This window comes from Melanostigma gelatinosum (assembly GCF_949748355.1).
Source record: "Melanostigma gelatinosum genome assembly, chromosome: 4".
Taxonomy (NCBI): domain Eukaryota; kingdom Metazoa; phylum Chordata; class Actinopteri; order Perciformes; family Zoarcidae; genus Melanostigma; species Melanostigma gelatinosum.
In genome coordinates this window covers 28,761,103-28,777,921 of record NC_136637.1, presented here as the reverse complement: position 1 = coordinate 28,777,921, position 16,819 = coordinate 28,761,103, and the positions used below count along the sequence as shown (strand labels likewise).

At 43.2% G+C, this 16,819-nt stretch overlaps 1 protein-coding gene across 1 annotated transcript; it reads left to right on the top strand.

The window, feature by feature from the left end:
• The first annotated feature begins 603 nt into the window (after positions 1-603).
• On the top strand, positions 604-15,684 carry LOC306776274 (protein-glutamine gamma-glutamyltransferase K-like). Its single transcript, XM_079266914.1, has 14 exons — positions 604-664; positions 3,707-3,966; positions 4,078-4,269; positions 6,968-7,219; positions 8,339-8,457; positions 8,540-8,647; positions 9,673-9,850; positions 10,100-10,238; positions 10,332-10,524; positions 10,962-11,115; positions 11,203-11,487; positions 12,261-12,421; positions 12,526-12,662; positions 12,755-15,684. Exons 2-14 carry the CDS (start codon positions 3,720-3,722, stop codon positions 12,912-12,914), a joined length of 2,325 nt encoding a protein of 774 aa, XP_079123040.1. The 5' UTR covers positions 604-664; positions 3,707-3,719; the 3' UTR covers positions 12,915-15,684.
• Positions 15,685-16,819: the final 1,135 nt, after the last annotated feature.

The following is a 16,819-nucleotide window of genomic DNA, read 5'->3' as shown; positions in this document are numbered from 1 at the left end:
TCACAGTGTCTCACCATTTACAAGGTCCCTGGAAATTCGTTTGAAAAATGACCACACCTTTTGGCTCATAGTTCAAAAACAACAAGAAAATTAATCCATCTTCAGCTTCTTCCAAATAATTCGGAAACCTGAAGAGAAATAACTGTCTTGGTGTGAGTGATGAAGTGGTGAATATTCACCTGTAGAGTCTCTTAATGTGAGTGATGAAGTGGTGAATATTCACCTGTAGAGTCTCTAAATGTCTGTAATGGAACTAAACGTCTCTTTAAGACGTTTCCTCTCAATGAGTTTGTTCTCAGACTCTGATGATAAATCTCCACTTCAGCAGCTCTTACATTCACCAAACTTCACTCTTTCATTCCTCTCTGTGTGCTGAAGGTTCACACAGAGGGGAAATATCACACCTCTGTTGCTTCATATTAATGACTGAATGTAACCTGCAGTACTTGGCTGCCGGCGTAAATGATTTCAGCTGTTGCTTTTTGGCAAAATAAGAGACCTGACTGCTGTCAGTGCAGCGGGAGGGCGTGGCCTCGCCTCACCTCACCTCACAAGTATTTAAAGGAGGTCTGACCTCGTAGCTCGTGAAACACAAAGACGAAGCTCCACAGAAGAGTTCTTCCTCCAGTCTGCACAGTCTCACTTCTTCTGCCGTTGGAACTGCGTGAGTTTGAACCAGCTGTTTTCACATGTGTCTGTGTCTGTCTGCAGCCCGATAGTTGATTGATAGGAGGAAGAGTTTGTGTGCTTGTCATATCAAAGTCAAAGTCAAGTCAAAGTTCACTTTATTGTCAAAGTTTCCACATGTGTTATGCATACAGAAAATTTGAAATGCCGTTTCTTGCAGTCCCACAGTGTGATATAGACATGAACATATAACATATAATAGAATAAAATAGAATAAAATAGAATAAAATAGAATAAAATAGAATAAAATAGAAAAAAAAGTATCAGGATTAAGCAAACAACAGTTTCCATTTCATGCATGATGAAGACTGTTCTGACCTGTTCCCTGAATGCATTTGCATTCTTCTCTCACAACTGCATGTCATGACATATATTATCACTGGTGACTCCGAGCAGCATCTGCAGCAAACCAGGAGGATGAGGTGATATTCGTCAGACGTGAAGGGGAATAAAACATTTGCATTACTTTGCTCCGGGTCAAAGTCAGCATTTGTGTTAAATTCTCTGGTAAAGCTTTGATTCTGATGCCGAGTTTGACGATTTGGCCGTCGCCATCTTGACTTTTTGCAACCAAAGAACGGAAGTGACCACGACGGCTTTTGTTACGCTAGCGACCTGTCAATCACAGTAGCCCCGCCCTAAAGCATCCCCTGCTTTATGGTCTGTGTGACTCTAAATGGACCATCATGTACTAAATGAACATCATGCTGTATTGAAGAAGACTTGAAACTAGAGATTGAGACATAAACTCATGTTTACAATGTTTACTGAGGTAATAAATCAAGAGAGAAGTAGAGTCATTTTCTCATAGACGTCTATACAACCAGAGGAGTCGCCCCCTGGTGGACACTAGAGAGAATGCAGGTCTTGACTTCACTCTTCAGAACTGGAGGTTGACGCCTGTTCTCTACATGTAATCAGTCGCACAAACATGGGATGATCCTGGCATGTAAACATGCAGACATGTGCCACCACGGCCCTGAGGAGAGAAAAGTCTGCGCTGAGCAGTGAGGATGTCACATGGAGATCTCATATCACAGCAGGATCAGCTGTCGGGCGTCTTCTCATCCACAACGTGTCGCTCTTGGCTCGGTGAGGGTTGCACCTCCTCATCTCACTGCGTTAGTTTACACGGCAGTGCAAACGTCTTTTATTCTCTGTATTTTTATCTGTGTGGCTGTTTATCTGTTTTTGAGGTCTGAGATACCCTGTAATCTCAAACATACGGAGCACAATTCCTCTTCTGCTTCTCTAATATTTTAGTCCTGTTTTTTTTTACTGTGAGACGAGCTGATCTACTAATAAATCGCTGCCAGAAAGACAATCCAATCCGAGTGAGGTGAGCACAGGAGAGGCCAAATGAAATGTGGGGGGGTAATAGGATGGATTTGTGGCATCCACCCAGCTTAAGTTTTGCACATTACATGTGCTTTTTCTGCTCAGATTCTTCAGTGCTCTGAGAAATGGGATTCTAATCTTTGGTGACAAAGCACGGCTTTTTGATCTTTACACAAACTGTGTTTCCCGGCACAGTTGACTTAATAAATGAGATTCAGCATCAGTGCTCCAGATGAGTCCCGATGGTTTTGCAGACTGAGAGCAGCCTTCCTGCTTGATGCCATGAGGGACGATTCTCTGACCGTAGAGAAGATCAACCATTCAAGATAGTTTGTGTGATTCATTCTCAGTTTAGCAGCAATATTAGTGGATGAAGTAAATAGTTATTTGTTAATATTCATTATTCAGTCTTTGTAATAAGTTACATCGTCAAAATAGCTGCACTGTAGAGTTGGATTTGTGGAGAGGAGGGTTATGAATGTGACACTAAAGATGCCTGGGAGTCACGTGACTTCTGGCGATTATCTGTTGTTGCCGCCGCAATGTTGACTTCAAAATTACAGACGTAATAATGCTCTTCATCACCAATGTCACTTATTTCTCAGATGGCAAAGTACAGAAAAGATATGCAGAGAAAATATCAGCAATCAAAGTCCTACATGTGGACTTTGATTAGAAGACGGTGGCAAAAAGAAAGTACAGAAAAGAATCAGCATCATGTTGTAGAACACACGCTTGTAGTTTCTCTTTTTGTCCGGATCGTTTGGTTTGACCAACTGTACATACAGAATATGCAATTTTTATATAATTCCCATTGAAAATCTTTAGATGTTTCAAGAGAAAAGCAGTGTTTGTGGAACTGTATCCTTTTTTTGTACAAGGAGAACTATTTTCATTTGTTTGATTTTTTTTAAGTAATCCAAAAGTATTAATGTTCAAATAAATCTTTAAGAATTGTAAACAGTTTAATAGTTACAGTAATGATGAAACAATTGAAGTTAGCTAAAAGCAATGAAATCGTTAGAAATCGGTAAAATAGTTCGCTGAACTAATGTTTAGTCGTTTTTTAAATCGAGTTAGCTAAAAATAGCTAAAGTTAAACAGCTGAAAGTTATCAATATTTTTAATAAAGCTACAAATAATGACTAAAAGAAATGGATAAATCGTTCCAATGTCAAGCTTCTCTCCTCGGGGTAGTACACAATGTGAACTTGACCAAACTGACAAACACTGATGGTTTCATTGTATCTAAACATTAACAACATCACTTTTACATAATAAATACAGTTAAATATCATCCGGCGCGGAATCAATTCAAATGGACACATTGGATCATGATGGCTGGTGTCAATGAAGGCTCATCACATAAGGCTGCGAACCACTTTAATAAATCAATAACTTTGGAGCATTCACAGGTTAATCATTTATTATAGGGTGGAGTTTCATTTAAACATCATGTGCTTGTTTTGTGATATTAATTACCAAAAGATGAAGGACTCAAATCGAAAAATGTCTTCTTGATTCAGCTCAGCTGTACCACGTACGAACAGCAACGAATTAACGTCAAGATTAGCTCACTGATGTAGTTTTAATCACAGTCTTAAAGCGTGAAGACTTGAGTGTTAATGGTGTCCTTCCGGAAAAGCGAAACATAATCAATGACGAAGCATTTGAATTTCAGCTTTTCTCTCAGGATGCCTGTAGAGACGCGATCAATCAGAGACAGATCTGCAGTGGGTCGGTTTCCATCCGTCACTCACAAATATTTGGAAGATGAGGAGGAAGAAAAGGAAGAGCCCGAGGAAGACTATGCTGAGGAAGAAAACGCGTGTCGGCGGTGGCTTCGTAAGGTCTGCCCGTGCTGCTGTCCCAAACACGACACCGACACTTTGGACACGGGAAATGGCGGGAAGCCGGTGACGGGCGGCAGCGAGCTTGATGGTAACTGACATCTCGGAGAGCTCACGGTTGTGTTATCAAACGAAGTCAATGGCAGCCATGAGATTGGCTTCACCCTCGTATGTATTTGGTTTTGTTGTTTTTTTGCCTCAGAACTTCTCCTGAAAGTCCAATCTATAGACCTGATGAAGAGCAAATCGGGGGAGAATCGCACAGAGCACCACACAAACCTCTACCAAAGTGATGACTTCATTATCCGCAGAGGACAGACCTTCCTGATGTGGATTACCTTGTCTCGGCCCTTCAGCCGCGACACGGACACACTGCACCTCGAGCTGAAAACAGGTTAGTCCTCCACGGATACATCGTGGTGCTTGTTGACTGGGAATTTGAACAGTGAAGTTCACCTAGAGGGCGTCCTCGTAGTAAGACATCTTGAGAAACGTTTTTAGATGCACTCCCCTACGAATGTCCGGCAACATCAGCGATCTGTACTTCTGAGAAAAGCCCCTCCAGTGAAAGAAATATGCACACAATTCCAAATCAACCAGGAATTAAACATGAAGGATTGACACAGTAAATGAGAACAGCCTGACCTCTGCTTCCCATGAAATAGCATCATGTTTAATGGTTGTGCATAGACGTCAGAATAAATAAAGATGGAGACTTTCACAAATAGACAAGCGCCATGTTCATGAATACTTATTCAACAAAGGAATTTACCACATGACCGACCTCTGATCTTAAGAGGCCAAGTGTGAAACTGGATGGACGAAATCTATTGCTATGGTAACAGTTCTGGTTGCTATGCTCCAGGGAGAGAGTTTTTACGGATGCCGAGTCTTCAGTCCTGCTCTAACTGAAAATCCAGTCCGCTGACAATTTGCCATCGATGCTGCCTTTTTCTTTTTCTCTCTCTCTGTGTGTGTGTGTGTCTGTGTGTGTGTGTGTGTGGGTGTGTGTGTGTGGGTGTGTGTGTGTCGAAGGCAGAGACGAACACAGACCAATGTAGATCCTGCAATTACAGCTGTGTGTGGTAACAAGTGAAGCTTGAGGATAATAATTACGACGTCTCTTTTACAGAAAGACTTGTGCATTAAAATGTGACCTTATCTTCGCTGCGGAGGAAACGTGTGGATAAATGAACGGCTTCTAGTTTTGCAAATAGAGTAGCCAAAATAATGGAAGTCAATTTTATTTTATTTTTTTTAAATTTAGAAACAGTGTATTGTCCACAATGTGGTGTGATAACAAAAAACAAAAGAGATCATGAATAATCAATTCATTTTTGTGGGGTTTATGGGCCTAACTATTTCATGGCCGTGGGCAGTAGCTTCCTGGCTGTAGCCGTATATGTAGCGGACAGATGTGACAGTGGCATCGAACTTGTCATCGAAAAGCAAAAAGAAGTTTCCCCATAATGTTGAAGTGTTGCTGTGAGCAGGGGTTGATGCTGAGAACAGCCCAATGCTTTAAATCAACACGACATCAACGAGCTCCGGTCACATAAAGGGTGACCGTGGCTAAGTGGAGAGCAGGGCTGTCCTGCAATCAAAGGATCGCCGGTTCGATCCCCGACTCCGGCTCCACCAGTCGCATCCTTGAGCAAGACACTTTCAATTGCTCCCGTAGCTGTGCCGAGGGTGTTTAGATAGATACTGAACTGTAAGTCGCTTTGGATGAAAGCATCTGCTAAATGACTGTAATGTAATTATAATATATTCCAAGTCTAAACGCAGCCTGAGGGTTCATCCTCTGGGGACCGTGAATGTTCTATTAAAGCCAGTATTTTGATGTTGCCCATTATGCTTGATTCTCACGCAACAGGAAAATAAAAGGAAGCCACAAACAAAAGCAGGCTTCAGCTTGTTGGTCGGTGTGGTCCATGACTTGTCGCTTTCTCAGCAATTGTTTCATCAATTTCTTTGGAGGCAGCTTAAGGATGCTGTGGTCAAACGCAGCCATTAGTCACTCCATCCGAATAAACATCTCACGGTGAGATTGCGGCATAGTGACTCAGTTCTGTTCAGACATTTGTAAACGCAGCATAACAAGACAAGGTGAGGGTAACAAACAGGGAGGGCTGCAGTTTTCCACACTCACTTTAGGGAGAATCTGTGGCCACCAATCAGCGGTACATGATGCAATGTTGGGAAACTAAGAGTTTCTTTAGGGGGGGGGGCGCTATAGATGGAGGTCCATCAGGACCAAGACCTCACGCCACAAAAACAGCTTCTTTCCATCCGCAGTCGGGCTCCATCCGAGAGCCCGGGACCCCCACTGACTCTGACATCCCCAGGACAAATTCCCACCGGTCACTCCTGTAAATTTTAATATGTTTCTACTTCCACTGATTGTTAAATGTTTGCACCTCCCGTCACGTCACATTCCTTGTATGTTCAACATAACATGGCAATAAACGGTTGTGATTCTGAACCTTAAAGAAACTTCTAAGATATCCAAAAAGCGGCAACCAAACGTACGGAATGTCTGCGACAATTGTACGATAGTTTTCCGGGATGCCAATTTTGTGAAATCCTGGTCGAGTTGTGACGAGCCCACCCTTCCACGAGGGGTTAGTGTCGCGTTTGCTGTCGATTGAGTCTTTCAGGGTGTTGATCGGCAGCTGACGAGTCCCACCTAAGCCTGGTTCGGTCCCAGCTATAAAGGCCTCTCTGCTTTGGCTGCTCCTCAGTGAAAATGTGGCTCTAGATGAGCATTGTTCAAATAGCAAACTGCTGCCAGACTTTCTACACTGAGATAATGTCATGACATGCTGTAAGGGTGTGTGTGTGTGTGTGTGTGTGTGTGTGTGCGCGTGCATGTACCTTGTCAGGACATTACATTCTGGATTTGTTTTCTATTTTTTCAAACATATCTCCTCAAGATAGGAATGCAGGTGTGGCTCATATTAAGGGAGGTTGAAAAAAGAAGCCAGACGATTGAATTCATGAACTGTGTGGCGCTTCTTCTCCTGTTTGGATATGAAGAACAGCTTCCAAGTGCTATAATCCTTCACGCGTGTGTCCTCTCACCTCCGCAGGGCCGCTGCCAACTGTGTCAAAGAGAACCCATGTGATCATCCCTCTGGTGGAGGAGGTGAAGGACGGTCGTTGGGAGGCTGCCGTTGTGAGACAGGACGACAAGAAGATGATGCTGTCGGTGAATTCTCCCCCGACGGCCGTCATCGGCCGATATCAACTCACCGTGGAAACGACTTGTGCAAACGGCCAGGCTGTCTCCACACATGACCCGGCTAATGACATCTACATGTTGTTCAACCCCTGGTGTGAAGGTAAACACTGGATTTAAAAATAGGACACATACAGTATAAGGTTGATATATCTGGTTCATATTCAGGGGGTGGTCAAAATAAAAGAAACACCAGACGATGCAGTCATTTAAACAAACGGTAACGATATAAAACGGCAATTTGTAAGCTTTAGAGGTGCTGATCCAGGCTAGCAATTTACTCCTGTTTCCAGTCTTTATGCTAAGCTAACCGGCTGCTGGTGATAGCCTGATATTTAACAGGCAGACACGATTTGTCTTTTTGAAGCTATTTTTGCGGAACTAGCTTTTGTAGCAATTACATTTTTCCGCCCCGTTTAGAAATCCTTTTTACGCGATTCTTTGTCGTCTTTTTGTGTTTGTTTTGAGTCTGTTTCTGGTTGGTTTGTGTCTCTTTGAGTGACATTGTGCAGGTAAAGGCCTGGGACTCCCTATATGAAGGGCTGACTATACGCTAATGATAACATTGTTATTGGGCGACCGTGGCTAAGTGGAGAGCAGGGTCCTTCTATCGGAGGATCGGCGGTTCGATCCCCAGCGCCGGCTCAGCTAGTCGCATGGCGACGTGTCCTTGACAAGACACGTAACCCCCTTCGCTCCCTTAGCTGTGTGCCTGCAGTGTGATAGAATCTGAAATGTAAGTTGCTTTGGATAGAATGTAAGTTATGAATATTATATTCCATTTCTGCAAATAGATCCCCTGAAATGCTACACACTGGCCCTTTAAGAAAAGTCCCACAAAAAGAACAAAATATGGTATGCCATCGCCTGTGAAATACCTAAAAGCATCACCTTTAGGTCCCTTGTTCATCTTTCTAGCATTTCATCTCGAAAAGGCCACAACAGCGTTCAAAATCATTTTCTTTGTATGAAAAAATGAGAGATGTAATGTACCGAGTTTTTAGCAAATGAATGGGCAGGTCGGTAAAAGAAATTGTGAGAAAAAATACAAGAAAATCAGATAACAAAACTCAACCTTTCCACCTCCACTACACACAAGATTAGACATTCAAAGCTTCTCAAATACAGCACTGAGGTTCTCAATAAAACATGCAAACACCACAATGGTACGAATGTTTGCTGTGTCAGATGGGAGAAAATGTTCTCACTTGTTCTCCATCAGATGACACAGTGTTCCTGCATTCTGAAGACGAGAGGCAGGAATACGTCATGAACGACATCGGACGGATCTACTACGGCACGTCCAATCAAATTGGCGTGCGGACGTGGAGCCACGGACAGGTGAGTGGACTGTTGGGTCGCTCAGTGTTTGGTGGACAGACGGAGCAGCAGGAAGTGACCGTTTCCTCTGTGCTGGTTTCAGTTTGACGACGGGATTCTTGCTGCCTGTGTCTTTGTCCTGGAGAAGAGTGGAACTCCTCCGTCTGGGTGGGGAGACCCCATTAATGTGGTGCGAGTCATCTCAGCCATGGTGAGACTATTGTTCCACACCTTGCTATTTCTCCCTCATAATGATGATTTCTTTTTTCTCCCTTTTTCAGCCGCAAACTAGTACATTTAGACGGAAAGGTCTTGGAAATGCTTAAATGTGAGCTACTGTCACTTATTGTCAACTACTGGCTGGATCGCCATGACATTTTGTACAAACATTCATTGTCCCCAGAGGAGCAATCCTATTGATTTTGGTGATCGCCTGACTCTTTGACATTTCTGTTTTTTGGTGACTGCCATGATTTGTTGTACCATGAATTCTGTCCAAACGTTCCCCTCCCTTTCATCTAGCGCCCTCATCAGGTCAAAAATGCGTCCAATACTTCGATTTGGGACCAAATAACTGTGAAACTATCGACATTCCCATCAGCCTCAACTGTACTCTGTGTTTAGCGGAAATGAGCAAATGTTAGCATGCTAACACGAACACTACGCTGATGGATTTGTCTTCTTTTCGAGCACTATTGCAAACTGGTACATATCAACAACTATTGAATGTGCAAACATTCCCCCTCAGGATCCATTTTAAGAATCCGCCATCATCACATCAACGTTTTTTAATTTGTCCAATACGGAATACCGGTGAAACTAACAAAATTGTGTTTCGAGCTAATTAGCAAATGTTAGCATTTTAGCGTTGTCACTGTGCGCATGCACACATTGTAGTACAAAGCACACCTTTTATATACTTATTTTTATTTATACTATCAGTTCTCTGTTTATATACACTAAAACAAATGTAGCGTGACACAATTTCCTCCCCGGAGATCAATTAAATATTTCTGATGTGAGTCAGTTGTAAGCATTTAGCTCAAAGCACCCACGTGTCATACAACACATAATCAATTGTTTCACAGGCTTTATTGAATTGAGAGTGAAATATGTATGTTATTAACTAAAGGTAGATGTTGTTAAAGCTGTGCAGCAGGGTTTCTACGTGTTTGGGGAGCGAGTTCATGACCTAAATTTTAGAAGTATAATAATCCACATTCTTGATTTATGTAGATCAACTCCCCTGGTGACAGTGGAGTCCTGGAGGGGAACTGGTCAGGAGACTACTCAGATGGAACCAGCCCAACCGTCTGGAGTGGAAGTGTGCTAATCCTGAAAGAATACATTAAAAACAACGGCAACCCCGTGAAGTACGGCCAGTGCTGGGTCTTTGCTGGTGTATTCACGACAGGTCAGCTGATTGATGTATTAACTAAAATAACATGAAATATAGCCTTACTAAGTAGATTTTAATATTACTTTAATTAACAACAGTAATATAATGATATGTAGAAGCTATAGTTTGATTAACAAAGAGGGTTATAATTAATTATTAGTTTTTCTTTCTCCTGTGTATTGATTTTACACTGAAGGTGTTTGACCATTAAATGTCTCACAGACACTGACCTCTGACCCCCTCATCGCTCTGTTTTCTCTCCAGTTTTACGGTGTTTAGGAGTTCCCTGTCGTACTGTGACCAACTTCAGCTCAGCTCACGACACGGACGTCTCCCTGACAACGGACGTGTACCTGGACGAGAACCTGGAGCCTATAGACGACCTCAACACAGACTCCATCTGGTTCGTCCTGACGCCGGCATGGTGACGCCGACCTTTTTGTTTTTCGCTCTCTGGTTCATTAAGCCTGACCTCGCAGTCTCTCCCCCCCAAAAGGAACTTCCACGTGTGGAACGACTGCTGGATGGCTCGTCCAGACTTGCCTCCAGGCAACGGAGGCTGGCAAGGTGTCGACGCCACTCCTCAGGAGACCAGCCAGGGAAGGTACTGCTGCGGCCCTGCTTCTCTCGCCGCCGTCCGCAACGGTCAGGTCTTCCTCAAACACGACTGTTCGTTTGTGTTCGCCGAGGTTTGTGGAATATTGAGTTTAACTTGAAATTGTGATTTGTTCATTTTTAGGAATGGGAGCACCAACACACACACACACACACACACACTTGTACACCTCCCAACGGACATCCAGAAAGGGACACAACCTCCATCTCTTTAAAAAATCGCATACTGCTTAAAAGAGTCCTCCAGAAACTCTGTACTGCACCATAAAAGTTGCAGGACTTGCAAATAAGGGTCCCAACAGGAGAAAAACACTCAAAAAGTCAGTTTCTTCCTCACATACTTTGACCTACGGGAGTGAACAGATGATCTATCAGTGGTTTTGAGTTGACAGATTCGGCGTGTGCTGTGTGCTAATCATGATCCGTATGGCCTTCATCAAACGATGCGTGGAGTTCCCCATCTGTTCAGGGCTTTGTTTTCTAACTCTCTCCCTCTCTCTCTCCCTCTCAGGTGAACAGCGATAAAATCTACTGGCAGAGGAACACAGATGGGACCTTCAGTCAGATCTACAGTGAGAAGAAATTGGTGGGCCGCCTCATCAGCACGAAGGCCGTTGGCACCGATGAACGCATTGATATCACAGACCTTTACAAACACACTGAAGGTATCGTCACGCCACTGGAGATCACGTGCACGCAAAAATGGTGTTTGTACTTTATTGAATTGACTCAACAGTTCTGGTCCTTCTCAGGGTCTGTGCAGGAACGCATTGCAGTGGAGACGGCGTGTAGCTATGGCTCCAAAGCAGAGGCCTACTCCTGTCCCGCGGCAAAGGACGTCTCCTTGGAAGTGACCATGGACGGCGACGGGCCAGAAATGGGGAGCGACGCAGAGCTGACCATCACGTTGCGCAACGACAACTCAGAGCAACGTATGCTCATTCTCCATGGCCAGATGGATGTCATCTACTACACCGGCGTCCACAAGGCCACCGTCAGGAAAGACAAGATGGAACTGGACCTGCAGCCCAACGAAGGTGAGTGGAAAATGGTAAAAAAAAAAAACGTGAGAAGCTGACTGCAATGAAGACAACTCCCATGATCCCACGCTGCATCACGATGTCACCAAACTCTTAGTCTTCTGTTATTGTTTTGATTGAGAGCAGCAGAAAATTACACATTTTGCACTTAATATGATTGTATGTTAGCTTAGCTTAGCACAGAGACTGGAAACAGCCCTTACAGTAGGAGACCCCTAAAGCTGAGTCATTTACACAATAAATGGTGCGGCAGATACATTTTCTTTGAAACTTTTTTTTTATATGGATGAAACAAACAAGAAAATTACAATTAGTGAGCATTGGCGGTGCAGGTTGGCTGATGTTGTTACATTTGGACAGAACCAGGCTAGCTGTTTCCCTCTGTTTTGCAGTTTTCATGCTAAGCTAACTACGTAGCTATTTACCAGGCAGAAATGAGAGTGGAATTGGTATTGTCATGTAACTCTCGGCAAGAAAGCAAAAATAATCAATACAATTACTCTTAAGTTTTATTTTAAAAAGCAATGAGGTTAAGATGGGAATACACTTCTAACATCTTCGGTCTACAGTATTTGCAGTCTTTTGGCTAAGCTAGGCTAACTGGCTGCTGGTATAGCTTTACATTTAAAAGACTAAAATGAGAGCAGGATTGTCATCTACCTCTCTGCAAGAAAGAAAAATGTATAATTAAATAGTTTTCCTCTGTACAATATTATAAAGCTAAAAACCTGCAATGTCATGAAGATGGAAATACTGTCTTCGGTCTACAGTAAATTCTTTGAAATGGAGCCTGGAGTACAAAGACTACAAGGACCAGCTGGTAGACCAAGCAGCCCTGATGCTGACGCTGTCAGGCCGGGTCAAAGAAACGCAGCAGGTCCTCGCCACTCAGTTCATTTTCCGCCTCAGGACCCCAGACCTCATCATGAAGGTGGGCCAAACAAATCCTCCCATATTACTGGTAATGAAGATGAAGATATAAATTCTGATCTGGGTTCTTCTTCTTCTTCTTCTTCTTCTTCTTCTTCTTCACAGCCAATCGGGAAGGCAGTGGTAGGAGAAAAAATGGCGGTCGAGATTTCTTTTACTAACCCACTAGCACAGGTGCTGAAAGCGGTGATATTCCACGTGGAAGGACTGGGCCTCCGAACCGCTCATAAGATTCATTATGGGTGAGGGGCGGGGATATACTTTTCTTTATCTCTTTTTTACATCTGGCTGTCTCTTCTGTTATTCACACTGTCATTTCCTGTCCTGTCCTCAGAGATATTGGCAGTCATGCATCCGTGTCTCTGACTGAGCACCTCGTCCCCTCCCTGCCTGGACCGAGGAAATTAATGGCTGCATTGGACTGCAAGCAGCTCACACAGGTTCACGGGGTGACCGACATCACGGTGGAGCAACAAAGCAACGGCGCTCTGTAGCAATTCATTCATATGCAAAGTTATATGTTTTATTTGTTAGCTGTCTCTCTCTGTGGTCATTTTTTAAACACTAAGCGAAAAGTCGAACAGAAGCTTTAACATGCTCTGAAAACCAGTGGCGGGCCGTGCATTTTATACCTGGGCCTTCACTGCCGTCTTACCACCTAATAACCTCATGATGGCGCCACAGCTACGTACGGTTATTTGTTTCTCGGTGTGTAACATCACGTATTCGTTTTAAACCGTTCGGTACGATGCTTACGAACCGAACAATAATACTGGTGCATTTGGAAAATGCAGAAGCTTAAATTTTGGTAAATATAATGTTTTCGGTGGAGACACCGGTCTGTCTGTCTGTTTAGTTTCCGGGTCAGCGTCTGACCCGGAAACTAAACAAAACACAACTGAGGCGCGAATGTTCTGCGAGGCTATGCTAAACTAGCTTCAGGAAAACAACACGCACAAACTCGCGCTACAGACTATCCCCGTAGCGTTTAGACAGCTGTTCCCTACTGATTCAAACAAGCAAATCAAGCAAGGCATGACAAAACAATCCAGCAACACTCACACTAAAGAGCAAGAGCCATTCAAATATTAAGCCATTCAAATACAGTGTGAGGTCCACTGCTGAAAACCAGTATTAGCTCCAACTCATCACATTTAATGTACTTTTGTAAATTGTATATTGAGATCGTTTTTTTTAGGCCCGTTTATTTCAACATCAAAATACTGCTGCAAATGCTCTTGTATTATTCAAACAAAGAATTTAAAATGTAGTCTTGCGTCTGGTGATTGTGACATTAGAGAGCAGCGTGTTTCTGGTGTCACGAATGTTTGGTTTCCGTCGATTCACGGGGGTTAGTTACGGTGTTGCGCCGCCGTGTTGGAGGACGAACGGAAAAACAAAAAGAAGATCCTCTAAAAGTACAAAAATTATCGCATGTGCTCCGACCACTTCATCGAAGCTGAGTAAGTCTTGAATATCCAAGCTAGTTGGTGAACTCAAGCGTGTAGGCGTTAGGCCTCCTGACTGGCAATGCTTTTGTTCAGCTTGTTTAACTACCGACTTGACGGGGGTTAAATAGGTGTTAGGGAGGGGCGATAAAAAATGCCTTTTGGGACGGTTGTGGGATGGAAGGTCGACTTAACCTTAAAAAATAACAGACATACAACTGCAATCAAACCGCAACATTAATCTCTGACAAGTATATTCAAATGCTCTGTTACACACACTGAACTGAATGCATGCTTGTTACGGAGTTTGTTACTTCCACTCCCAATATAACATTTCATCGAGTCAATGTTTGTATGACTTTCTACACTTTTTTTGTATGACTGAGCTTGGTCAGCTGTGCTACGTAGCTGATATCAGCACATCCACATTACAATTTGATTACGTGACGGACATTTAAAGGGGACACGTCATAAAAAACTGCTTTCTCAGAGTTTATGCTCATACATTTGTGTGTCTGGAGTGTCTACCAAACCACAAAATGTGAACCCGGTCAACCCTGTCGGTGTTTGTGTGAGCTGCTTGATCAGAAAACGTGATTCAACAAGGCTTGAAAGAGACCTCACAGCTTCACAAGGCGTCACGTCATCGTTGCACAATACAAATGTAAAATCTAGTCTGCACATGCCCAACGGCTGGCGCACGATCGTAGAACACAGGGGACGATTGATTCGTTTCACTGAGGCGTCTACTTTATGGGTGAGAATTTGATCTTTACTAAAACGCACCTTGAGCGGACACCATCCCTTTGTTTCTAGCGCCACCTGCTGTAACCCTCAAACATCGCAGCTCCAGCTCAAAACCGTGTCCCAGCCTTCTGTAATAGTTGTGCCACATGCAGACTAATTAGAATATATATAGAACATAGACTCTCACGGCTTGAGAACTACTTTTGCACCATATTTTCCAAGCAAGCCAATCAGAGCAGACTTGGCTTTTTTGGGGAGGTGGTCTTAAAGAGACTGTTCAGCCAGAGGGTGAACACAGATGGCATGAGAAAAAGAAAGTGTTTTTTGAGCTGTAAAGCACGTAAACATGTTCTGGTAGAAACCCAAAATACATGAACCTGAAAATGAGCATGATGTGTCCCCTTTAACAGTCACAGTGGCTGTGTTTTCTGTCAAATTGACAGGTTTCATTTTGGCTCTTTGCTCCCTTGTTATGGTCAGAAAGATGAGTACAAAGCTGTAAAGTTGATGCTCATGGAATTTCAGATGAGATGACTTTTACAAATGAACACATTGCAGGCAGTAAACCGCTTCCACACAAATTCATGCTGCATTCATGAAGTGGAATCTGGGGAGAGCTCAGAGATGGGAACGAAGTAAGCGGCCAAAAAAATGATTGCGTTTGTTTTGCCGCTTTTGGTGATTACCTGATGGTGGCAGCGGGTTCCATCACACAGGTGCACACAGTGTCATGTTATACAATTCCTCACTAACGAGGAGACAAAATACTCTAGACGCAAACTGGTGCTACTGAAAGGTCAACACATCTCCATGAAGCATCAAGCTTTGTTAAATGGTATCTGCCCACTTTCCTTACAAATACAGTGCACAGGCTTTTGCAAATTGGGACTGCAGAAGTGACAAAATATTTTGGAGTACTGTGTGTTCAATTCGTTTTATTCTACTCTGCTCTGCATCCTGATCCTTCTTTCCACAACTACATTATGATGTCAACAGTTTTGTTTCTATGCTGGTGTGTTTATAGTTTACAATGAAATACAGAAGAATTCCAAAACTAAAATGTCAAACTCAATTTCATTTGTACAGCCTGACATCACAATTTCGCCTCAGCGGGCTTTTCAATCTGTACAACATCCACATCATCCTCTGGCCTTGGACCCCCGCATCTTGAAAACGATGTTGTCAAATAGAGCTTGCAGTGCTTTCCTCCAGTCCACAAAATATTTGTACATAAAAGGTTTCTTTCATCCTTCTTTCTCGACCGTTTGCTGTGCTAAGATAAGTGAGCATCTACACGGGTAAACAAGACTTTTGACAGCACACCTGTGTTGAAAAAGAGACGATGCTCACTGTGGAAATTCACCTGCTGGAAGAAGGCAGGCGTAATGAATGTCATTAATGATGACCGTTGCATTTACGTGCCCCAGTAAACCCTTTCTGTTAGCCAGGGTGCATAAAACGGGAGTGTATTTATGTTCCCAGGGTCCTATGGCTCCAGGGTTCTATGTTCCCAGTTCAACATCTTTTTCAGGTTCCCATTATGTGTCATATAGAGCAGGGGAACCAACATGTTCTCATTCCCTGTTTGTCAAAAACATACCTATTTTAACCCAAACCGCAATATTTTACTAAACCTCACCAAGTAGTTTTGTTGGTGATGTTGTTTGTCCCAAGACTTTGGAATCATAGAACCATTGGATCATAGAACAATGGAAACATGGAACCCCAGTAATATAGGACCCTGGGAAAACAGAACCCTGGGAATATAGAACCTTGGGAACATGGAACCTTAAAAACAGGATCTTGGGAACATAGACCCTGGAAACACAGGACCCTGGGAACATTGGACCTTGAAACATAGGACCTTTGAAATATAGGACTCTGGGAACATAGGACTTTTGGAACATTGGACACTGGGAATAAAGCACCATGGGAACATAGCATCCTGGAAAAATAGGACCTAGGGTATATAGAACCCTGGGAACATAAGACCCTGGAAACATAGCACCATGGGAATATAGAACCCTAGGTATATAGAACCCTAAGAACATAAGACCCTGGGAAAATAGGACCTAGGAACATAGGGCCAGGGGACTATAGAACCGTGGGAATATAGACCCCTTGGAATATAGAACCCTGGGAACAAATTACCTTGGGAACATAGAAAGAAAGAAGAAACATTCCTTTATTAACATAGAACCTTG

Bases quoted from the DNA above. Each gene is read 5' to 3' on its own strand.
- LOC306776274 (XM_079266914.1), top strand. From the start codon at position 3,720: ATGCCTGTAGAGACGCGATCAATCAGAGACAGATCTGCAGTGGGTCGG. The intron at 3,967-4,077 runs GTAACTGACATC...TTTTTGCCTCAG, and splicing joins GGGCGGCAGCGAGCTTGATG to AACTTCTCCTGAAAGTCCAA. The intron at 8,458-8,539 runs GTGAGTGGACTG...TGCTGGTTTCAG, and splicing joins GGACGTGGAGCCACGGACAG to TTTGACGACGGGATTCTTGC.